Source organism: Tauraco erythrolophus, chromosome 6, assembly GCF_009769465.1.
Source record: "Tauraco erythrolophus isolate bTauEry1 chromosome 6, bTauEry1.pri, whole genome shotgun sequence".
In the NCBI taxonomy this organism is placed as follows: Eukaryota; Metazoa; Chordata; class Aves; order Musophagiformes; family Musophagidae; genus Tauraco; species Tauraco erythrolophus.
The window spans coordinates 27238196-27262352 of record NC_141470.1 but is presented as its reverse complement, the minus strand read 5'-3'; the positions used below and the strand labels follow the sequence as shown (position 1 = coordinate 27262352).

Here is a 24157-nt window from a genome sequence, read left to right as displayed (position 1 = left end):
GATGTCCCCAGCCCAGTGATTAACCCACCCCCATGCTTTGCTTTGCCTCGGGGAGGGGGGCACAGGGCTGCTGGTCTGGCTTACAACAAGAAGACACAGCCCTCACCAGGCTGTGAGAAGAGGAGGCTCAGGGGGTACCTTACCAGTCTCTACAATTACCTGAAAGGAAGTTGTAGGGAGATGGGGGTCAGTCTCTTCTCCCATGTTATGAATGACAGGACAAGAGGGAATGGCCTCAAGTTACACCAGGGGAAATTTAGGTTAGATATCAGGAAAAATTCTTTACAGAGAGGGCTGTGAAGTATTGGAACAGGCTGCCCAGGGAAGTGGTAGAGTCCCCATCCCTGGAGGTGTTTAAAAACCGTGTGGATTTGGTGTTGAGGAACATGGTTTAGGGACCCTGACAGTGCAGGGTGAATGGCTGGACTCGATGATCTTGAGGGTCTCTTCCAACCAGATGATTCTGATTCTATGATTCACCAGGAATGCAGAAATGGGCATTTACATGGCAAGAAAAACCAGAAAGGTAAGAGATTTTTGCAGGTTTCCCACCCCAAGCCTCTTTTTTCCAGCACTACCCCCAGGCGTGCTGCCCCCGAGAAGGGTGACAAGAGGCTGTGCTGCACTCTGCTCCCACCTCTGCAGCGCAGCACATATGCCCTCTCCCTTCGTGACGGGCTCTAGGGCTCATTCTCAGGGGGACGAGACCCCCTCCTCAAGGAAGCAAAGCCTCAAGGGGTGAGAGGCCACTGTGCTCTAATCTGAGGCAGGCTGAAGGAGATCTGCCTCACCAGAGGGAAGGCTCTGAGCTGGAGCCACCAGCCCCCCACTCCAAGCCATTGGAGGCGAGTCTGGGTCAGTTCCAACTCATTTTTATAAAGAAATAGTAGATTTGGGAAAGTGAAGCAGCTCTCCTTCCAGCCCCCAGCAACGCCCCGACTTCACAGGGCAGGGGGAGGATCCAAAAGCTGGTTCCTGCAGGTCATGGTGCCACGTAACCCGCTCCAGCTCTGTCCTGTTGTCTGTCCAACACCGAGGGCCTGGGCAATGACTTCTGCCCACTGAACCGAGGAAGCGTCCCTGAAGAGGAGCAGAACCCGCAAAAACCCTGGCTGCCCAGGCCAGGCATCGCCGTGCCCTGTCTCCCATCTCACTCCGCGGCTGCTTTGTGCCGCACGGGTGTCTTCTGGAGCAGGGCCAGTGTGTCCCGCTTCTCCACCCGCCGCAGCTGCTTCTTCTTCGCCCGCTTGAGCTTCAGTGGGTTCCGGATCTGGGAGGAAGGAGAGTGGGGAGAGGGGGAAGAAGGGACTTTCAGGCACAGAGATCACACCGGAGGGGAGACAGGCAGGATGGGCACAGCGGAATTCACAGCCTCCCACCCCTGCGGCACAGCCCATCAGAGCCAGGCCCCTCCACACAGAGCTGCAGGACGGCATCTTCTTCCTCCAGCTGCCAAAACAGCAGATGTAGCAATGACGAAAGTCTGTACATGGAGCCATCTGGCTCTTGACCAGATTCATCCTAAAACTCTGCACTGGGAATGTCTCCAAGTTGCCCCAGCTTGTGTCAGGGAGAACAGGCAATAACCCCTCCCACACTCCCACCGCACAGCTATGCAGGTCTTCACCGCACCCACCTCAAGCTCCGAGGTCTCTTCCAGACAGAAAAGCTTTGACTTTGCCATATGAAAGTCCAATGTGCTTGGATCCAAATCAGTGCCAAGTTCCCTTGCTCTATCACCCCATGTGCCAGCAATCCCCCCTCCCTGGTTTTCTCAAGCTTGAAAGAGAAGTTGTCCCCCACACACACACCCACAGGACACCAGCTGCCTGTTTGGCAGGGGAGACACCTTCCTGGTACAGCTAGGTTCGTCTGGATTCCCCCAGTCCTCCCAGTGCTGCTCACAGCATCCTTCAAAGGAGGAGCCACGGAGAGGAACTGGAGTAAACTGGAGCCCAGGTCCTGGGGTCTGGAGGCTGCCAGCGCTGCCAGACCACCACGGTGCCCCCAGCCATGAGCAGGGCTGTGACTCACCACTTGGACAATCTCCGCCTTCCGCTCATTTTCCAGGCGTCGCTTCAGGTTCTCCTCCCGCCGCCGCTTCTTCTCCTGTAGAAGTAGCACCAAAACATTCCTTGCAGGTCCGTTCCTCCCTCTGAGCTTAAACCCAAACCAGCATCAACCCGTGGCTGATGCAGACGCTGGTCAGGGAGCTGCACAGCTACAACCAACACCTGCCCAAGAATGAAATCTGCTGCACAAAGCCGAGCCAGCTGCGCTCTTCCCCACCCCAAGGCTTGAACTGACTGAGCGAGTTTATTCCGAGTCAGGGACTTGCGGCATGTGACCGTCGCAGCCTGGATTTGGCAGGACGACAGGGAATTCATCATCCCAGCTGCCCTTCTCATGGAGTTCGTGCTCGTTGCGGGGCAGGTGCTCCGTAGGGCTCTGTCACAATAACGTGACGGCTCCGAATCCCGGGATGCGGGCAGCAACACAGGGCTGGGTAAGGGGAAAGGTGGAAAGCATCTGGTCGAGGCCTGGCTCTGCAATATGGCCCCAAGCTCGTCTTGGCAAAGAGAGCAGTGTGACAAGCAGTCACTGCACATGGAGACAGAAGGCATAGAGGGGCTGGGTGATGCTGCCTGCAGGGTCAGCTCCCCAGACCCATTACCTCTCGCTCTCTCTGCTTCTGCTCCTGAAGTTGCCGTGCCAGGTCCTGGACAAGCTTCCTCTCCTGCCGCTCCTTCATCTTCCGTGCCCAGGAGGTGCGAAGGGCCTTGTCCTGGATCATGTGTGAAAACCTGAGCAGGCAGATGGGCCGTGTCAGCAGCCAGAGGCGGCAGAGCTCACAGAAACCCTACGCAGCCTGGCCCCTCTGCGCCCTCTCCAGAAATCTGTGAAACTCCTCCAGCTCAGAACCTCCCACAGCAGACTCGGCCCCTGGACATCCCCCCCCCAAACCTTCTCCCAGCTCAGAACTCCCCCAAAACAGCCTTGTCCTCTCCATGTCCTCCCTAAAGTCTCTGGACAGTTCCGGAATCCCTCTAGGAACCACCCCAGCGGCCCTATCAAAGCAGCCCTGCCCGCCCCACATCCCTCCTGGGCCCACCCACGCCCAAAACGGCCCCGTCCTCCCCAGAGTCTCCCCCGAAGCTCCCGCAGAGCCTCTTCCCAACTCAAGAACCCCTGAACAGCCCTGTCTCCACCACAGCCTCCCCCCCACAAAGCGCAACCTCCCTGGCCCTGGAGACACCCCCCCCCCAAAGAGGCCTGACCCACCCCCCCCGCCCACCTCTTCTTGCCAGGGTCCTTCCACACCCGCCCCGACTTGGGCCTGCCCCGCGGAATCACCGCCACCGCCGCTTCCTTTCGCTTCTTGGCGGCTTTCCGACGCCGCCGGGCCGTGGTCGGGGCCGGGGCTGAGGCTGAGGCTGAGGCTGAAGCCGAAGCCGGGGCAGCGGTGGCCCCGCCGGGTTCCGCCGGGGCCGCCCCACCCTCCCCTTCCATTCTCCACACGGCCCCTGTCCCGGCGGCGCCGTGCAATGACGTCAAAGACGCGCCGCACCACCGCAGCCGCCGCGCATGCTCAGAGCAGAAGAGCGGCAGCTCCGCGCTCCCGACCGCCATTTTAATATCGGGCAACATCTCCTGCTTCCTCAACGGCGCCGGGTGGAGGGGAGGCCGCCATGTTTGTGCCGGGCAAACGCGAACCGGTGGCCATCATCCCGTCGTCGCGGCGGCCTGTGCCCTGTGCCCACCACCCCCCTATTTCCACCCGGTGCGAGAGCCTGGCGAGCCCCCCCTCTCCTACCCCCTTAGCGAGCCACGAAGAGACGCGTGTCCTGGGCTGGGGGAAAAGGCCTTTATTGGGGGCCGGACCCACCGAGGGGAGCGGCCTCCTTCCCGGGGCCAGGCCCAGGGCTGAGGCGGAGGCCCGGAGGGGTCTCGGGCTCCGGGCAGCTCCACCGTCAGGCACCAGGGAGGCTCCCCCGGCCGCCGGCAGCTCGGCTGCAGCGGGGCTGGGGTGTGCGGTGGTTCTTAGCAGGGGATGGCTGTACGCTTGGCCCTGGCTACAGGTCCTGGGAGAGAAAAAAGGGGGAAATTATGCTTTTGGTGTCGTGCAGAGAAACCCCTGTGGGCCATCGGACTGGAGCAGCTCCTCAGAAGGAAGAAGGGCGTGGGTGATGCTGCCCCGCTCCCACCGAAATGCCAGGGCTGGTGCCTCAGGTCTCCCCAGGGCCCTGCGATGGACCCAGCCCCGGCCCCCCTCACCATGGGTGTGTAGTTGTGCTGCTTGACGGCATTGTAGCCAAAGGACAGGGCTGCCACTGCCACGCAGAACTCGAGGAGGCAGAAGATGACGAATATGGAATCCAGCCCGTCGCTCAGGCTCTGTGAGGAGGAGAGCAGAAGGGTGCTGCAGGTCCTGCTCACTGGCAGCACCCCTTGTTTCCCTCCCCTGCATGGCGATCGCCCTGTTTGCTCATCCTGCACAGCAGCAGGAGGCTCAGACCCACAGCCTGAGCAGGACTGGAATTCTCTACCTTGTTCTCAGCATCAAAGCACCACTCGGCTTTCAGCTGGTACAGTGTGTTAGTCTCACAGCCAGGGATGTTGTGAGTGATGGCCGTGGTGTGGACAAGGGTGGCCACCAACGTGCTCAGGATGACCCCCATGTTGACGATGCAGCAGATCTTCACCTGTGTAGGTCACCTTGCATCACCCATCAGCAGCTCTATCCCTTCTGGTCCCACCAAGAGCACAGGAGCTGTGCGGGTGGCAGCATGATGCCCACCGGGCCAGAGATCCCTGCGAGGTGCCACAGAGCCAAGGAAGAGGCCTCTTGGGGCTTTCTGTTTGAGCTGTCTGAGCAGAGGCACCTCTAAGCTGGATTATTCAACTCAGGTCAAATATACTCCTGGAGAAGCCACCCATGTCAGCCAACCTCCATGACACCTTTTCTCCCCATCACCCGAGAGTGACTCCACAAGGCCCTAAGCATCTCATGGAGGCCCTGAAACGTGAAGGATTGCCCAGACTCTGCTCAACAGGGAGAGAGCTGGGCACCTCCCGTGGGTGAGACAGGCCTTAGGTGCCTCACTGTAGATCTTGCAGGGTGAAACCAAGCTGCTGGAAGGGACAGAAGTCACAAAAGCAATGGGGGAATGCTTTGTACCTCCCAGCCTGCCCACGGGGACTCTCTTACCAGCAAGATGTTATCTCTTTTTTCACTTTCCACCAGCAAAGAGCCTGAGACCAAGAGCTGCTCAGAAAACAGAGGAAGGAGGGCATCAGCAGCAAGGCACCCCTCTGTGTCACCCATCCCACATGTCCTGGGCGCCCCTCTGGCTGTGAATGGGTGTTCAGGGCTGCTCACACACCCTCTCCAGCCCCAGAGGGAGCAGCTAGAAGATGCCAGTGTAAGAGGAGGCCCTGATGACAAGAGGATCTGGCCCCTGATCCACTGAGATCCCCCTGTCATCGTCAGACAGCAAGGAGGTGAAGGCCAGGCGTGTCCCTGCTTACCAGAAGCCCGAGCCAGAAGAAGACCCCGCTAGCCACTGGGAGAGAAGGGCTCTCGTGCTCTGACACCATCAGGATGATCCCGAAGCAGATGTGGATGATCCCAGTGAAGATGTGGATGGTCTGGGGAGGGACGAGGGAGAGGGATCCCCCTGGTCACTCTTGGCCCAAAGTGCTGCCTGTCTGCCAGCACCAGCAAAGGATGGATATCACCATTGCTGTTAGTCATATCCCACCCTGATCCCGCTGTCACGCCACGTCCTGGCTGTGCCCTGTGGTGCCAAGAAGGGACTCAGGACAGCTGGGTGTGCTGGCACTTGGCACAGCGTCATGAGCCAGCAAAGGCAGCTGGTCCCAAACGTCACCTCCACCGCAGCCAAGGAGAACCTCAAGCAGAACAGTCTCTGGGGATACTCAGTCCCCGCTTTGCTCCTGAGGTGCCCCATCTCCCTGGGACTCCATGTCTCACCCCCAGGGCCTTGGGCTGAGCCCTTCTGAAGCCTCTGACTTGAAATGATGTCATGGTGGGTGCAGGCAGCCCGGAGCTGGAGGTCAGCTGGGCTGCTCGGGGGTCTGTGGCTGGGATGACCTCCGTGATGATCCTCACGCCTCCGGAGTCAGTCACCGTGGTGGCTGCCATCGCCTGTGGGCAGAGCAGGGCTGAAGAGCCGAGGCAGGTGAGGAAGATGAAGGATCAGGCTGGCTCCCACCCTGCCCGGGGACCAGCACATGGGACCTGTCCATGTGAGTGGTAACACAAGAAGCACTGACATCCTCTGACAAGGATGTCCCACACCCCATTTTGCACCCCACACCTCACACCCCACTCAGGTACCTCCTTCAACCTGGGCTTGTCCTCCTCTTCCTCGCCACCGCCACTGTTAGCGGTCCCTTCGCTGTCCGAACCTCCCTGGCAGGTGATGATGGGGCAGGGACGCGGTCCTGCTGCCCTTTGCTCCCTGCAGGAAGTTTGTTCATGGAAATCTCGTCAGGCCCCTCTTGCTCAACGAGGGGAGAGAGGCTGGCAAAAACCCCGCATGCATCCACCTACACACACGAGGTGGAAGGAGAGGGAGGCAGGGACGGAGCAGGGCTTTGCAATCCCGAGGTGGACACCCCCTCTGAGGGCTTCGCTGCAGCCTGGGGAAGGGGTTGGACGCTTGTCCCTTGGGATGCTCCAAGGAGGACCCCCCCCTGCCCAGTCATGGAGGAGTCCTGTCTGTCCCCAGTTGCAAGTGCTTTGCTCAGGCATCATCTCTGCAATTAGCCATGTGCCTGGCAAGGTCCTAACGAGGTGCTCGGAGATTCATTTGTCTGCCTTCATTACGGTCGCTACGAGACGGCCAGCCCTGGCAGTTTCCTTTACAGGAGAAAAAAAAGGAGTGAAACAGGACACGACACAAACGTTATAACCCCCGTTAATCTGTAAAGGTCCCGAGGAAGCGCCTTTATTGCCTTTTTATTTTCTTTGGGTTCTTCTTCCTTCACGAGCACCTCGACCCTGTGGGTCTGTCGCCGCTGGGGACAGCCCACCCACAGGAGCAAGCTGGGTAGGGGGGAGACGTGCAGCAGTGCCGGATGGCTCCGGCGGGAGCCAAAGGGAAAGGAGATGGGATTATTTCCGATAGGAAATGAGAGCTCAGCCTGGGAACGGAGCCACTGCACATGGCGAGGAGCTCCCGAGGGACAAGTTCGGAGGCCCCTTCTTCCCTCTGCCGGCCACCAGCCTCCAGGTCTGCCAGAAAACAGCAATATTTCCTTCATGGCCGCCATCCCCATCTGCTCGCCAGGAGGGCTGGGGTCCTCCACGCTGGCCTGCGAGGACGCTCTGTGTTTCCTGGACCTTCAACGGGTGTGGGGCAGGATGCTGGGTGCTGGTCCGTCCTCTTTTATCCTCATCCTCCCCTGTGCTGGGTAAAGTCCCCAGTGCTGGGTGCTGCAGAGATGCTCCAGCTCTGGGACCGCACAAGGGAATGGAGCCCCTCGTTCCTAAAGCAGCTCCTGTGCTGGAGAAAGGGACAAGGAACAAACGGGACGAGGTTTGACTCAAGCTCCATCCGTGAGACTGGACATGAGAGCTGATTCAGGGAGCGGAGGAGAGAGCGCGGGGCTGGCGAATGTGGCTCCGAGACCCCGCTTTGGGCTTTTTCCTGCATTGGAGGCTGCCAATGTCTGACCGCTGCCTGAGCTGTTTCTTGGTGAAACAGGAATATTTAGGTACAGAGCTCTGGTGTCTCTGAGCTTGGCCGCAGGCAGCTAGGCCTGGCATGGGCATCACCAGCGTTAGGGACCCCAACACCCCTGTCTCTGCTAGAAGAGACCACAGCCCGGTTCCAGCTGATTTTAGGAGCAGGTGGAGCAACTTGTGAAAGTGCCGTTTCCTTTCCTTTGGCCCTAGAGGGAGCTGAGACGCCTGGTTTAGAGGCACCTCGCTTCCAGAGCTCGGCAGAGGCTTCCAGCTCCAGGGCGTGATCCCCAGCCAGGGGTGAGCAGCAGCAGCCCCACCATCCTGGGCAGCCCTTGGGGAAACCAGGGGATCAGTAGTACCAAACCTGGGTGCAGGCTGGAGCTCATGGAAAGCGGCCACGCTTCGGTGTGTCCCGGGAAAGCGGAGGGACCAGCGGCACGGCCATGTCCTTGGCTCTTGAGTTTGCAGAGACACTGGAACGAAGCTGTCTGGCCACATCCCTGTGTTTCTCTAGGGACTTTTCCGAAGGCTGAAAACCAGGGAACTGACCAGTGGCTGACTGGGGTGATGGCCACTACCCCAGGAGCAGGACAGTGCTGCAGAGAACACCAGACAAGCCTCAGCAGCTGAGCTGGGGCTACAGGGGAGTCTCAGCTCTCCCCTGTCCTGTTTTGGGTCCTTAGAGCCAAACCATCTCCCAAGGTCCTTGTCCATTAGCTAACAAGAAGGAGCGCAGTCAGTCTGTGCCCTCCCCATGCTCCCACGCTCCAGGGAATGGGAAGATTTTGGAACAGCAGCAGGAATTGTTGAGCTGGTAAACCCAGAGCACGGCTGAGCACCAACCCCAAAAAGATTTGCCAGTCACTGGCTAGGGGACCGTGACGCCCACCAAACCAGCCTAAAGCAGGTCTCAGAAAAGAGCTGGTAGGACTCAAGACAGCTGGGTGTGCTGGCACTTGGCACAGTGGCATGAGCCAGCAAAGGGAGCTGGCTAGCAACCGGCAACGACCGACTTGCATCTCCACACCGGCACCTGGGAGAAGAAGAGAGGGCAGGGGGCTCGCCAGGCACCGCAGCCCACCTGCATCCCCATCCCAGGGGTAAAAAAGTGCCGGCCCGGGGAGGAGCCACCAATGGCATTTTCCCACATCCCGCTGATGGCATTCCTCCATCCTGCAGCCCCAGCGGGAGAGAGAGTACTTGGCCTCGTAAAGGGCTGCAACTGGCGGCACGGCTTTCCAGGAAAAACACGGAGATGGATGAGATTCAACCATGCCTGTTCGTCGCGCTCCCAATGCCTTTTAGCCTTTAATTCCTGCCGGTAACTCGTCAACGCGTCTCTCCAGGGGGAAAACCTCTCTCAACACCCTGATGCTAACAAGTTCGGCGCTGGCTGAGATCTTATTCCAGCTCCGGCAGCACCCGAGGGGTAAGGAACTCTTTAGCATCCGTGGAAATGCTCGGATCCCCTCTTTAGCCTTTACACAGGCAGGGTGTCCTCCAGCATAAGTGACGGCTTGTGTTCCCAGCCGAAACCGCCTGCTACGGTGGATTTCCTCCCAAATCTGCCTTTTCAGATTCCTAAAGCATTCCTGAAGTTTCAGCCTGTCAGCCAAAACCAGGCATGACTGCCCTCGGCCCCGGCAGCCGGGCTCAGCGAAGCGGCTGAGTGAAACTGCTTTCCAAGCAAGGTATCCGTGGAGAAAGTGCTTTTCCCTTTCTAAAATCAGGCCAAGTCCAGCTGGGGATGGCAGGAGCCCAAGGTAGGATGTTAGGATTTATTTTGGAAACAGATGCCAGAGGAGGTGAAACTTTTATACGTCTGGCTGAGCAGATGTGGGGAAGTGGCAAGCCCCATCGGTGGAGCCATCCAGCCCTTTATTTGCAGGAATTTCTGGCTTTGCTGATATATACAACACATTCCTTGAATTTTTTAAATTATTTTTTATTTTTTTAGGTAGAATTTTGCTCTCCCAACAGCTGGAATTCTTTTCTTCTGCTGCTTCGTCTTCCTTTTCAATATCCAGGAGCTGCTCATGCATGGGCTGAGTGCCGGTGCCAGGCAAGACGTCTGCCCCACGAGCGTGGCTTTCGGCACGACTGGAGGAGCGTGGATAAACCTGGTCTGGCAGCTGGCGAGTCCCACGGCAGTGCCTTTAGCACAACGCTCCGGTGGCCCTTAGCATGTCACAGGATGGATGGGAGGGAAGCCTGGCTGGGTGCTCAGGCTCAGGACGGGGTGGGGGGTTCAGCGAGAGCTCCCCCAGCACCCCCTCCCACCAGCGCAGGATAAGTTTACGAGCCTAGTGGAACTGAAAGTCCTTTTCCAACCTGAAAAGCCCTGCTTTTTTTTTCCCAAACAAAACAGATTGTGATGGAGAAATGCTTTTCACAGAAAGTTGCTGCTTCCTGTGAAAAACTTTATATCCCAATAAAAATACCAAAAAGTCAATGTTTTCTTCACCTCCAAATGTTTGTGGTTCTCACAGGGCTGTTATGATACTGGTTCCAGAATGAGAAAGCCACGTTTTCTGGGACAGGTTTCAGGGTTTGGTTTTTGGTGTTTTTTGGGGTTTTTTTAATTAAAAAAAGTCAAAAAGCAGCTGTTTTTTATCTGCGCCGTATTCCGTGGGAGGCACAGCCATTCCTGGGCGGTGATGGTGCCAACCCTTCTATTTTCACTGCAGACAAACGCTCTGCTCTGTAATCCCGTGGTCTGTGGTATCCCCACTCTGTGTCCCAAAAAACTGTGGGGCGAACCTCTTCCGAGGGTGTTAGACACCAGGAATCCATCCCAGCTTTGGGAAGTCTGGAGCCAGGAGCAGACAGGGAGGCTGGGGGAACTGGGGTGGTCCTTAGCCTTTTTCGTGGCACAGGGCTGATCAAGGTGGCTGCTCCAGCACTGGTGAGGCATTTCTTCTCTTTGACACCATCGGGAATTCTGCTGCCCTGAGGACATGCAATGGAAAGGGAAAGGCATTGTGAGAACGGGAGCTCAAACCCCAACTGGAGACAAACCTTTGGAGCAGGGACTGCAGTGCGGAAAACCTCTCAAACAAGGGGCTGTGCCACGTGGCACGCGCCAGCTCTCCGCGAAATCCCCACCCAGCCGCCCTGAAGGTTTTTGGGTTTTATTAATTACTGTAAAAGCCTGAGCACCCCCCAAAAAAAAGGGCAGTGCACCCTCCCAGGCAGCCAAAGGGCTGCGTGATGCCGTGTGCATTGGGTGGGGGTTGCGCTGTCGTTCGGGTGTCACTCCTAAAGCTTGTCCCAGACACGTCTGTCATCACCTTCCCACTTTGTTCCAGCCTTTGCTCTGTTCACTTCCCAGTAAAACTCCTGATGCTGCGGGAAAGCTTCAGCATGTCTCTGAGGCTTCACCGCCACGTCGCAGCGTTTCAGCGGGGCGAGGAACCTCTGCGCTGGGAAGGTCCCTCCTGTCCCATCTGTGATGCCGTGGGACAGAGGAGTTCCATCCCTGCCTGAGCCAGATGGGAACTGGGCCCAGGCATCCTCTGAGGCTCCCCATCGATGTCTGAGGCTGATTAACCGCAGCTGGTAACTGTATGAGCCTGAGCCCCCCCATCACCCATCCCAGCACTTTGCACAAACCAGAGCTCCCAAGGGTCTTACCAGACACCAGCGAATCCCCCAAAGCCACTGGGACACAGCCTCCCTCCCCATTTAGCCCATCACAGGACCAAGGGGGTGGTGACATGCCCGGGGCACGTGTCCGGAGCCCCTTCCCACCCTGATCGTTTCCCAGGGTGTGGAGCCCATGGACAAGGCAGAGCTGCATCTTCCATCCACCCCCTACTTTACTGGGGATGCTGCAAGGGGATGCGATACACAGGGTCCAGCCGGGAGTACCCCCACGCAGTTCAGCCCCAGGTGTGCAGTCAGGATGTGGCCAGGAGCCCACAAGACGATTGTGGGGTCCCTCTGGCTCCGCGCCAGCTCTCCACGGTGTCTGCAGAAGGTGAAAGGACGGCAGTGCTGGCATGGCAGGCGTCTCATCTCCGCTGCTGCCTGGCCGGGCTCCATGCCACATGGCATTGAGGAGCATAGCCATCCTTGCCGTAGGCTGGGGGAGTTACGGGCAGATCCACAGGGTCCCTGCCAATGGTGTAGGACATGGGAAAAGGAGCCTGCGAAGCAGAAAGGTCAGCCCCATCATCACACAGACCTGACGTGTCGCCCTCCTGTGTCACTCATCGGGAGCCAGGGCTGGGGTGTGGATGGGGACACACATGGGGACTTCATCATCTCAGGGACATTGCGGATGCCTCTGCTGATTTGTCCCAGCCTCATACCAAGCCCCACTCTGCCTGACCCTGGCTCGTGCCATCACACTCATGCATGGGAGAGGGTGGCTGGGCACTACTCATGGGCTGGGGCGGGCAGCCGGGCACCCTGGGCAGCAGAGCGGGGCAGAGATGGTGAGACACAAGAGAAGAGGTGAAGAGCACCATGCCCCAGAGCTGGGATCATCCCCCATACACCCCCCATCTCGCAGCTGCCATCCTCAGTTCCCCCATCCCGGGCATCGCCTGCGCCACGCTCAACACGCCACCCCTTGTCCCCACCACGGTGGCTGCACTGTGGGATGGGAGGCACCGAGTTATCACCCCCACCCAGTTGGATTTACTTCCCGGCAGACCTTGGCACTGCCCCCACCCCTCCCACCATCCTCCGCACGCTTATCCTGAGACACCTGCCAAAGTCCTCTCACACCGGTGCTTCCGCCTGCTGCGGCGGTGGCACCCAGAGAAGGGGGGACTCTCCACCAGCACCCCAGTCCCAGTGTCCGCCTGGGATTCCTGGGGCCACCAGCAATGGGACACATCCCTGAATGACCTGCTCAGAGCCAGGGTTGGCACAAAGACCCCCCAGGGCACTGCCAACCAGGACAGCACGGCGGTTTTCAGCTCTCCTTAAGCATCTCCCCTGCCTTAAGCCCAGCCTGGTCGTGGAGAGCTCATGAGACCAGTCTGCGAGCAGCTCTCAGCCTTTATTAGCACAGCCAGCCCCAGGGAGGGACGCGGGGCCACACCGGCTGGGGAACACCACACCACGTCTCCATGTCCGACATGAGGAAAGCCACAACGCAGCCAACGCGCTCAGCGGAGAGCGGGAGAAGCCAGGTCTGGTGATGGGCAGAGCCCCCAGAACCCCCTGCTCTCCGCAAAGCCGCTACAGAGCCCGTCTGTCCACAGCCACGAACACCTCGTGGTAGGGTGGTGGAGGTGGCAGTGTTGCTGGCGGCGGCACGAAGCTCGGCGTGAAGACTGCAGCCTGACCAGGGACAAAACCCTGCGGAGGCAAAGGCATCGAGGTTGTGCTTTCCCTCTATGGGGGTTTTGGGGTAGCTCATCCAGAGCAACGAAACCCCTGTGGGGCTGGAATCCCTGGCACCCCTCTTCCCAGCCCAGGACCCCTCTTCCCCCTCATTCCCGGAGGCAGAAAGACCCCTGCACACCCACCCCTGCAAGGATCCCTGGTGCGGATGCAACCAGCCTGGTTTTCCAGCCAAAGTAGATGGAGAAGAGGGTGATGCAGGTCTCCAGCACGACAAAGGTCAGCAGGACGCCCAGAAGTGCCTGCATCATGTGCTGTCAAGGAGAGAGGGGCTGAGACTGCATACCATCTCCCCCTGCGCTTTGGATTCCTGGCAGCATCGTGTCCCCCGCATGTGTCCCACAGCCGGTGGGATGTGGGACCCTCACCACCACCCTGCACCCTCACCAGCTCCGGCTGGGGCCTGAAGAAGCGATCATGCTGAAAGCTGAGATCCCAGAGCACCATGATGACGCCCACCGCCGAGGCCAGCAGGCTGGTGACGTTGAGAGCCAGGCAGCCATTCACCTGTGACAGGGACAGAGCCAGGCAGATGTCCACCTCTCATCCCAGGTGGGCCACCATGGGTGCCTTCTCCCCCTCAAAACTCATCCCCGAGCCCTCACAGGGGTCTGGCAGGTGAGCCCCCCCCAGCTCTGAAGACAGCCCAGCATCCCATGTGCCAGAGGGGGACAAGGGTCCTCTGCAGCAAGGTGCCAAAACCAGCCCCCATCCCCAGCAAGCACCCACACCTGGGACATTTTGGAACTCGGAGGAGCTGGGATGGCAGGAGCCAGCACTGCTGCACCCCAGCAAAACTCCGAGAGCAGGAGACATGTCCCCTTACCACCTGGACACGCCGTTTCTTCTCTGCCACCATGCAGCTGGAACCGGAGAGGAGCAACTGTTGGGAGAGGAGGAGGAGGAGGAGGAAGAAGTGAAGAAGCGAGTGCTGCCACAAAACCAAGAGGACCCCACCAGCTTGGGGAGGACCCCACCAGCTTGGGGAAGATCCCTTACCAGGATTCCTCCCCAGATGCCATAGTAGGACCTGGCGGTCAGCATCCGCAGGAACTCCGGGATGAAGGAAACAAGGAATGCCCCGCAGACTATGTGGAGGATGCCCAGGAGGACCTGGATGCCCTGGGGAGCAGAGGGCACAGGGTAGCCCCCATGGTGGCTGCCGCCCCAGGACGGGGGCACGGGCACACGGGCGCTTGTCCTTACCCCCTGCACACCCAGCTCCGCTTTCAGGGGGGGCACTGACACCCGCCTGCAGCAGATGGCCCCCCCCCCAGCCCCAGTATCCCTTGGTGGGGTGTAGGGGGGAATGGAGACAAAAGGGGGCACCCTCGCCAGCGCTGCTGCAGCATCCTGGGCACTGCAAGGGAGAGCACACACGGCCGGCCCATCTGCACCATCCCCAGGGTGATGCGTCAGTGCCCCCCAGCCCCATTTCAGCCCCATGTCTCCCCGTTTTGCTTGGCCTGGGGTCCAGAGACCCCTCCCACAGCCCCAGCTCAGCCCCCCCAACAGCCACCACATGCTCTCCCAACCCTCCTCTCCATCCCAAAGACCCCTTGCCCGCTCGGCCCCCCCAGGCATCCCCCTTCCCCTTTCCCAGACCCTCTGCAGGGTCTCCAGCATCTTTCTGGATGCAGGACCCAGACCTCGTGTTTGGAGTGCAGGTGCACCCCAGCTTCACCCAGGGGAGCAGCCCCACTCCAGCCCCAAATCATCGGCATTTCACATGCCCCCAAGGTCGCTGTCCAACATGGGGCTGCCCTGTCCTCCGCCACCCCACGCCTTGTCCCCTATGTCTCCCCTTTCCCTCTAAGAGAAGGGAGAGGCTGCCAAGAGAAGCCCCATGGTCCTTCAGCCCGTGCCCACCCCCCCAGAGCAGGCACAGGAACATCTTCAAGCATGATGGCACGCACACATGCCGGGCAGGGAGCAGGTACGCACGGGAGGTCAGTCCTCTGCCCAATGGCGGGCTCCAGCATGGGGGTCTCCCCAGGGAACATTCACAGCTCCCAAAAGCGGTTGAAGAGAGCCAAGAGCTTTCCAAGAGGCTCCAGTAATGCCGTGCAAGAGGGGATGGTTACAGCTGCGGCAGACACCATAAACAAGAGCTGCTCCAGGATGCTGAGCACCAAGCCCAGCAGGAGCCAGGACTAGGGGGTCCCCACATCTTTCCCACCCTGGACACGCCACCGGTGACCGCTGGGCATGGAAGTATCCTCACAGGGGTCCCCACCCCATCACCCCCCAGCCCTCTGCCACCCTCTCCATCGTGGCAGAGAGGTGGCACCAGGGCGCACAGCATCTGCCTCTGGCCGTGGGGCACTCACCGTGCCGTCCCTCACCATACCCGGCTCCCAGCAGGCCCCGTCCTCACCGGCACGGGACAGCGGCTGCTGCCGGCCTTTGCCCCGGTGTTTCTCCTACCTGCGTTGCCACCCTTTTTATGGCCCTTTGGTCGCCGCCACCTTCCTGGCTCGCCAGCACCATGTGTCACTGAGCGGGTCCCTCCCCATGGCCAGGTACTGAGACCCACTCTGGTCCCCACCACCCGCTGTCCCCAGCCCTGGCGGGGGACCAGCTCCTCCCCAGGATGTTTCAGGGCTGCAAATGTGTAGAAATACCCAAATAGAAAAGAAACACGTTTCTGCGGAGCCTTAAAACACTCATTCCTGAACTTCCAGAGAAAGCTGCACCTAATGCAGTGAAGCAGAGGAAAAACCTTGAAAGCCCATGGAAGGATAATCGGAGTTTAAAGATGGAAGAGAGGAGGTATGGGAGGCACCAGAGCCAGAGCCGTAATGGACCATAAAGACAGGGAGAGCAGAGACAGCCTGTTCATCCCGCTCCTTGAATCTCTGGGGCTTTTCCTACCGAACCGGCTCATTATTTTTTCAGAGCTGGGAACAGAAATAACTGACAGCGAGTGAATAATCCATGAGGCTTCAGCTGAGCAGCGTGAGCACAGTCAGGGCTGGGGAGGGGCTGTCAAAAGAAGAAAGAAAAACGTTGAAGTCAACCCAAAACTCCTTTTGGAATGGTCCGAACAGGCGTTCCCTGCTCCTGCTTTGGGGCTGGAGGCAAGGTTTGGGGACAGGCGCTGTCCCCAAACAGAGGGGGGAGTGCAGACAGGGATCCCCCTTGGAGGCACCAACAACCTACCTGGGTGCTCCCACCCCTCCAAAAATCAGTGCTTGGTACCCCCTCCTCACCTCCATCCCAAGCTCTCCATGAGCTGGGGCTGCTCCTTAAATAACCCCCCTCCAGGGGCAGCTCCTCGCTTGGTGTAAGAACCTAGACCTGCTGCCATTACCGTCATCGCCGCCGGCTGACCGGCTGCTCCAGCAGCGCTAAATATAGCCACGCTGCTACGTATATAAGGCCGGGGAGGAGCATTTAGGGCGGCGGATTTCCTTAGTGGGGGAGCAGGGACCGGGGGGGATCATCATGTCTCGCCATCTCCAGCAGAAACAGATGAGGGTGATAGGCACAGGAGACCCCTGAAGCCGGGTGGGATGAGCCCCTTGGCTGTCAGCTCTGGCAGGGATAGATATTCGCAGCTCCCACACTGAGAAATCCCCAAAACAAGGAGATATAGGCCCAACATGTTTATTTTTAAGATAAAATAAAGCCAACACAGTACAAGCCGAGGTAGATGGTCCAGCTACCCGCGCGGCTCCTGCCGTATGTCGGGGTCTCTATACGCTACCTGCTATGTGGCCATCAGACCTCAAGGAGGTTCTCAACCCTGACAGTCAACTGGGTATTTACGGGAAGAAACATCCTGTGAAGCCCCAAGATGCACCGCAACAGAGAAGCCCCTTCTCCAAAGCAAGCAAAGAGCCCCTCTTTGAGACCTAGTGCGGGAGGCAGGAGTGAACAAGGAGGGGGTAAATTCGGGGTGCTGGCTGGCTTTTGCGAAGGGGGACCAGTGCGTTGGGAAGAGGATGCTGTAAGCCCTGGCAGGGAGCCAACTGGGGATAGTTTCGGGAGCATGGAGGCAGGACCCTGTGCCGACATCCTCGGGGACAGCACCTTGCTAGACTTCGGGAGGCAGCCAACTGCACAGAAACCCAAGAGCTGCTGCTTCTGAGAGGGTGAACAGGACAAGGCTTGGGGTGTTCCCCCCCCAGCATCCATCGGCCCGTGGGTTCTCCGGCCTCTCCTCCACCCCCTGTGCCCACACATGCCTGGAGCAGCACCCGGTACAGCATGGCGGAAGTGCCAGGGTGCTCCCCAGGAATGAGGGTGGCGGTGGGGGTGGGCAGTCTGTCATGCGGGCAGGCGTCAGATGCTGCTCCTGGGAGCTGGCTCGGACCCGGCACCTCTTCTAGCTGGGCAGTTCTTCGGGGTTGTAGATCACCTCGGTGTAGCTGGGTGGCTGCGGCAGCTCAGCCGGTGGCACCGCCAGGTCCACTCGCGTGGCGCTGGGCACGATCAGCATGGCCTGGGGGAGAGCAGATGGGGGGGACACAGTGCTGGGGGTCCAGCCGGGGCTCAGCCCTGCTGCCCCTTTCTCCCCCCACAGCCCCTTGCCCTACCTCGTTTGAGCTGAGGCGGGTGGCCCGGCACCAGAAATTGGTGGTGGCCACAGCGATGCAGAACTCCAGGATGGTGAAGATGAGCAGCACGATGGAAATCCCGTTCCCTGCAAGCTCCAGGATGGGGAAAACCCCCATGAGCAGCACCCAGGAAGAGGAAAATCTGGGCTCAGCCCCACAGGGTGAACCCCACCCCACATTTTGGGACTCCCCTCCTTCATGTCCCACCAATCTTAAGCCTGGGGGTGCCCAGGTCTCGCACGGAGTCCTCCGCGTCGTCACTTTTCAGGAGAGAAACAGACACTTCTACAGCGTGAGTCATCTCCCAAGGTATCAGCCTAAAATAGGTCAGGCGCACGGCGCCACGCCGGCAGACAGTCCCGCGGTTGGGGTGCCACCGGCTGCAGGCTCCCCGTTCCCCAATGGCGACAGGGTTGAACCCCACAGAAGAGCCTGGCAAAGTCCCCCGGCACCCCCGGAAGGGCTCAGGCAGCACCCAGGGGGGACGGAGAAGGGGACAGGAGATGTCCCCAAATGGCTTAGCCCTGTCTGGAGATGCAGGAATCCCCAGGCACTGCTGCCCTGAAAGCAGAGGCTGGGGGAAGTGGCTATGCCCCTGCTTACCAGGACGAGATCGCTGTAGTAGCCGAAGCTGGAGCGATAGAGCCCATTCAGGTTGAGGTCTACAATGAAGGCGACAATGCCCAGCAGAGCGAAGATGGCACTGATGACGTTCATGGTCTGGCTGCCCTTCACCTGCAGGTGCGGAGAGGCTTTGGGGATGGCTTTGGGGCAGGTGTCAGACCTCAAAGCCCATGGGAACCCCCCCATCCTGTGAGACCATCTGTGGGTAACAGCTCAGGCTGCCCTTGGGGTTTTTTTTCTTCCCTCCTTCCCAGTGCTTGTTTACAGAAATAACCCTGGCACAAGCTTCAGACGTGGCTTTACCCCGGTGGGTTTCACCCAGGATTGAGCTGCTCCCATCCATGTTCCCCCCTCCTCCAGCAAACGGGGCAGCGGTAGGGATTCCCGGGGACACTCACCGCACACTCCGTGGGGCTCTTCTCCGCCCCGATGGAGAGGCAGCCCGAGATGATGAACTACATCGGGAGAGAAAGGGACAGTCAGCCACCACTGAGGTCACCCCAAGGCCCCCTCCAAACTCACGCAACCACAAGCCACTGAACACCCACCCGGCATTAACAAGCTGCCCACGGGCACGGCCCCCGCGGCTCGTGGGGGCATGGTGATCCTCCCTGGTGCGATGTCACTCCTTGAGTTTTATAGCTGCTGAACCAGCACCCCCTGTCCCCAGGACCCCCATGGGCATCCTTCCATGTGGACATCCCTAGTCCATGGGCGTCCCTTCCCTGCAGGCATCCCTTCTCCATGGGCATCCCTCCACTGTGGGCATCCCTCCACTGCGGGCATCCCCCCCGGCCCCACGCCACGCACAGACACGCCGCCCAGGAAGGGGATCTCTCCGATGACGAAGACAGAGGTGTAGACTTTAGTGAGCGTCGTCAGGACGATCCCGAAGCCGATGTGCATGAAGCCGGTCATGATCTGGATGGTCTGCGGCACGGGGGAGGGAACAGTGGGGCCAACTCCACACACACCACCATCGCCCCCCCCCGCCCCAGAGATGGCGGTACCCCCCTCCCCGAGCTGCAGCATCCCCAAGGATTCACCAGAAGGGGCAAAAACCTCCAGGGATGGGGCGGGTGAGGGGGGGGGCGGAATTTTCCAGGGATGTCAGCCCCCCCCCCCAAGCCCCCATCCCCCGGGACTCACCCCCATCACTCGGTTCTTGCCCTTGGGCAGGGTCTCGGCCGTGTACATGACGGCGCGGGTGCCCAGCCGCAGGCTCCCCATCCCCTGCATGGGGGCAGCGGGGGGGGGCAGCGGGACACCCCCCCCGCCCCTCTCCGCTCCCGGGAGCCTTCCCCGCCCCACCCCGCCCCGCCCCGCGCTCATTGGCGCCGCGCGGGTGACGTCAGAGGCTGCGGCATCCCCGGGCCACCGCCCGACCCACGCGCGGCCCTGGCCCCGCACGTGCGCGGGTGGCCGAGGGACACGGAGCAGATGGGAGACGGGGAAGCGGGGGGGAAGAAGGAGGCAGCTCCCCCAAAACCACCCCACTCATGGGTACAGCCCCAGTGGGGAAGAGGATAGTGGGGCATCCAAGCTGCGTGGGGCAGGGAGGGGAAGCTGCTCCATGTTGCCACCCCCCTCGCCCCGAATTCAGGGAAGGGGTCCAGGGCACCGCAGGGAAAAGATGCTCAGAGCCCCCCAACCCCGAGAAAGGGGAGATGAGGAAAGCTGGGTGCTGGGGGAAAGCAAAATTGCCCCAAAAAAGCCCCCCAGCTGTGCGTGTTCAAAAAAACTGAGCTAAAGCCCTGCTAAGAGCTGCCCCCGGCCCCAGTTGCAGCCCCACCATCCCCCCACCCCAGCACAGGGAGGTGGTTACAGGAGCTCAGAAATTTAAAAAAAAAAAAACAAAAACAAAACAACACAAAAAACAACAAACCACAAAAACAAACCACACACAACAATCTCTCCACAGCCAGTTCATGGAGGAAAGATCCATCAAGGGCCATTAGGCACAAAACGCCTCCTCCCTGCAGAGCTGGGGGTGCAGAAAGCGTCACGGGGACACAGGTATGGGCACTGCCCGGGCAGCATCCCCCCTCCCCAGGGTCACAGGGACCAGACCTCCTTGTCCCCCCCTTGCCCAGACAGGGATGGTCCCAGGCTGGAGCAGCCTCTGTCATCATCGTGTGTGTGTGTCCCCAGGCTCCCACCACAGCCAGCGACTCTTCACCATGGTGGCTTTGCACCAGGGCACTGGCCCACGGCTTCAGGGTGTCCAGTTGACGTAGGGAAACAGACTCCACAACTCGGAAAGTTGTAAAGTAGGTACGTTTATTGCAGCACTGGGTGCACGGGGGATCGCTCCACCACAAACGTGCACCCCCGCCGTAGCAGTTTTCTTGTATTTATACAGACATGCTCATAACCCCCTTCCCCAAAAGGGCAGCCTCTCCCAGGAGATCATTTCCGTAGCCCCCGCCTCAGGATCCGCCTCGACACACCTCCTGGTGGTCGTGGGCAGGGGTCTTCAGGATGAAGACCATAGGTCTTCCTCACTGTGTATTTTTCACTTCTTCCCTAGAATTCCTGTTTTGGCTGAGCTTGCAAAGCCAAACCGGTTCCCAGCCTGGCCTGTCCTTGAGTCGACATCTGCTTGTCTCCTACTTGTCATTGTTTGAAGACAAATGTTAGTTCTTGTCAGTCCTTATCTCTCCTCTTTGTCTTTTCTTTCTCCCTACGGGTCACGAGTTACAACCTTGCTAGCATTTATTTTGTCTCTCTTACTGGCCTTCTTTCCGGGTAGTTAGTGTTTCAAAGCAGGGATTAGTATTTGATAACTTTTCACAGAGCTAATATAGTCTTATGCCTATTCTTATACCTATCCATAGAAATAACAGCTAATATAGTTTTATATGGTCTTATGCCTACTCCTATATCTATCCCCCTATCAGTCCCCCCTTTTCTATTAAATCAAGTGAATTATTTTAATTGCCTAAGTTTCCCGATTGACATAACGCTTTCTGCATTGAAGAGACCCTTTTAAACATGCGCCAAACCCTTATGTACAGCAGTGTTAGTAACAACATCAAAGCAGCTGTAGCTATTAACAGTATATAACAGGATGTAGTAGAAGGTGACTATCCAAAAGTGCTTCTCACCATTTATGTTCTCCGTCCTTTTCTACTCTTTTTACAATTTTCTTATCTCATTTGCATCATAATGAACTGTCACCAGAGTTTTCTGTCCACTATTTCTAATTTCTCCAGTATTCACATTAAACCAGAATGCTGCAGCAATTTCTTTGTCAGAGTTAAATTTGTTTCTATAGGTGTGGGTAATACTTGAGAATTTGATGGGATGTGATGGGAGCAGAATAATGGAAGTCACATCCCATGATCTGAGTGAAATTACAGATGCAGAAGTTTGAAGGATTTTTAGTTTCTACTTCTGTCCCTTCTACAAACATGGAGCCACATTTTGTTCGTAGACATGCACAACCTTTCCCTGCATATATTATGATTGTCTTTGAGCCAACATCAGGGCGAATTTCAAAATTACACACCTCTTGATCAGTATCAAGAGAGATATCTTGTGCTCGTAGGGTAGTACCTTCACATAAAAATCCTTGTTCTCACACAATGCAGGATTCTAGATCTACTGTTTGCTATCTGTCTCTTACCTCTTGGGCCCATGTTCTATGTTCGAAAGGATAAAGCAGGGTTCTGTCATGGTATATCCCTAAAACTATGATGGGATGGATCACAGTTATTAGAGCATTAGGAATGGTTAGTACAAAGGCCGTAACTGTGTGCGTGGTGGAGTTAAGTAAAATTTAGCATATTCCACCAGGATTGAAGCTCTCTTTCTTTACTTGTGGCACCATCCCAGACTACCTCTTTTTAGTGGGAAATATCCCTTCTTCTCCTTCTCTTATAATAGAAGTGGTTACCAATTGCATCCATAGTTGGGCCTGAACATAACTCAGGGCTAGCAAGACATTGGCTTGTAGCCCATCAATCACATCTACAATTATGTTGTGATCTCTTATGTTTGTTTGTTCCCAGTCTGATAAGATTTGTGATGCTAACCACTGGTGAGCTCTTAAAGTCAATAACGAGGATTGTAAGGGCTGTTGCAGTTTTGACAGAACTGTAGTGACAGGGGCCAGCTTGTTCATTATTACTTTTGAGTTTATGGTATTCAGAACTCCCAACCCTGTTCCTAACAGCCCCGTCAGGTCTCTTGGTTTTTGTCTTTGAGAAATACCCTTCCTCTTTCTTTGCCAAGTAGTCCATCCTTCACAAGAGGTTCATAAGAAAGGAGAACACAACAGTTGGATTTCTGAAATGTTAATTTGCATTGATAACAACCCTTTTGAGAGACCATTCTGGGTTGAATAACACTCGCTGCTGTCCTGTGTTTCTTATTACATACAGACCAATTTCATAAATTTTGGGTTTGAGCTTAGGTGCTGGCACAGGTCATGTGATGGATATATCTTTTTTATGATGTGTAACTATTGCAGCGGGCATTGTTGTTTAAATTTGAATGAGAGTCCCATAGTACTATGGGCCCAGAGATAAACCGCTTCAGTGGTTTGTACTAGTGTGAAACTATGCCAACAATCTAATTCTTTAGAAGCACAGATCTTTGCGCTTTTATTTGTGGGAGTAATTGAAATAGTAATTTGGGATGCCTTTTTATGGGTGGGGCCATTAATCATTCAGCATCCTATTTTGATTCCCCCCCCCCCCCCCCAACATTTCCTTGAAGTTGGTAAATTCCCTTTGTATGCTTACTCCATTCTTGTTTTAAATATTCTTGATTTCCATACATAACCACAGTAGATAGATTTAAACCTTCTCAAGCAGAGTATTTCCCCATGAATCCAGTATACCTAATATAGGCTTGAGACCAAGGCCACTCAGTATCATTCTGGCTATAAGGGCTTTCCCACCCCTGAATTATAATTATGACTGTGAGAAAAGTAATTTCCCTGGTTGGACTTGTGTGACCTTCCATGGAGATCTATGGGCTTTCTTTACTCTGGTGTGATGAATCCAGGCATTCTGCTCCTTGATCTTGATTGCTGTGTAGGAGGTGAGAAGTACTTGGAATGGTCCTTCCCACTGTGGTTTCAAAGTTCTTTCTGCAAGAGACTTTACGTATACAAAATCTCCAAGTTGTATATTATGTATAGGTCCATCTAGACCTCTGCTTCAAGTTCCAGATACATGTTTTTCAATTTTTCTGAGTTATTTGCTCAATGCCACCATATAGGAAGTCATAATTTCTTCACCAATTTGTGAAAACACCCCCTTTTGTACTCCATAAGGCCGCTCATATAAAATCTCAAATGGGCTCAGCCCTTCTTTTGCTCTGGGTCTAGTTTGTATTTGTAAAATTGCCAGAGGCAGAGATTGGGGCCAAGCCAAACTAGTTTCCTGTCCCAATTTTACAATTTGTTGTTTAATCAAATGATTCATTTTTCTCTACTTGACTGCTCGATTGTGGCCGATATGGAGTATGTAATTGCCAATCTATTCCTACATGGTGACTAATTTGTTGCACTGCCTTAAAGATGAAGTGTGGTCCTCTGTCTGAGGATATTACTGCTGGGACTCCAAGCCTGGGTATTATTTCTTGGAGTAATGCTTTGGTTACTTCTCAAGCTTTAGCTGTTCTACACAGAAAGGTTTCTGGCCAGCCTGAAAAGGTATCAGTTAGTACAAGCAAATATTGATACCCCCTTTTCTAGGAAGTTCCGAGAAATCAATTTGCCAATGTTGTCCCGGACCATTCCCTTTCCCAATTTGGCGCATTTCTGGCTTGGCAATGTTCTTTGGATTAGTCTGGAGGCAGAGATCACACATCACATTGCTGAGTTATTTGTCTAACAGTGGTATACAGATTTCGAGCCACTATACTTTTGATAAGATATTTGTATAAT

At 56.9% G+C, this 24157-nt stretch overlaps 4 protein-coding genes across 4 annotated transcripts; all 4 read right to left on the bottom strand.

Moving 5' to 3' along the window:
• Window positions 1–865: 865 nt before the first annotated feature.
• Window positions 866–3510, bottom strand: CCDC86 (coiled-coil domain containing 86). The gene is made up of 4 exons (XM_086613826.1): window positions 3296–3510; window positions 2675–2804; window positions 2035–2109; window positions 866–1270 (listed from the first exon to the last, which is right to left on the bottom strand). Exons 1-4 carry the CDS (start codon window positions 3508–3510, stop codon window positions 1151–1153), a joined length of 540 nt encoding a protein of 179 aa, XP_086469952.1. The 3' UTR covers window positions 866–1150.
• Window positions 3511–4073: 563 nt separating this feature from the next.
• LOC104380797 (membrane-spanning 4-domains subfamily A member 15) lies at window positions 4074–6166 on the bottom strand. Its single transcript, XM_086612955.1, has 6 exons — window positions 5996–6166; window positions 5530–5649; window positions 5210–5266; window positions 4548–4703; window positions 4276–4395; window positions 4074–4082 (listed from the first exon to the last, which is right to left on the bottom strand). Exons 1-6 carry the CDS (start codon window positions 6164–6166, stop codon window positions 4074–4076), a joined length of 633 nt encoding a protein of 210 aa, XP_086469081.1.
• A 6741-nt stretch (window positions 6167–12907) lies between these two features.
• Window positions 12908–16391, bottom strand: LOC147528570 (membrane-spanning 4-domains subfamily A member 8-like). Its single transcript, XM_086612954.1, has 6 exons — window positions 16386–16391; window positions 14072–14194; window positions 13899–13955; window positions 13460–13579; window positions 13198–13326; window positions 12908–13027 (listed from the first exon to the last, which is right to left on the bottom strand). The coding sequence occupies exons 1-6, from the start codon at window positions 16389–16391 to the stop codon at window positions 12908–12910; spliced, it is 555 nt and encodes a 184-aa protein (XP_086469080.1).
• A 1011-nt stretch (window positions 16392–17402) lies between these two features.
• On the bottom strand, window positions 17403–19497 carry LOC147528569 (membrane-spanning 4-domains subfamily A member 15-like). The gene is made up of 6 exons (XM_086614045.1): window positions 19408–19497; window positions 19069–19188; window positions 18657–18713; window positions 18238–18369; window positions 17614–17727; window positions 17403–17519 (listed from the first exon to the last, which is right to left on the bottom strand). The coding sequence occupies exons 1-6, from the start codon at window positions 19495–19497 to the stop codon at window positions 17403–17405; spliced, it is 630 nt and encodes a 209-aa protein (XP_086470171.1).
• Between the last annotated feature and the right edge of the window lie 4660 nt (window positions 19498–24157).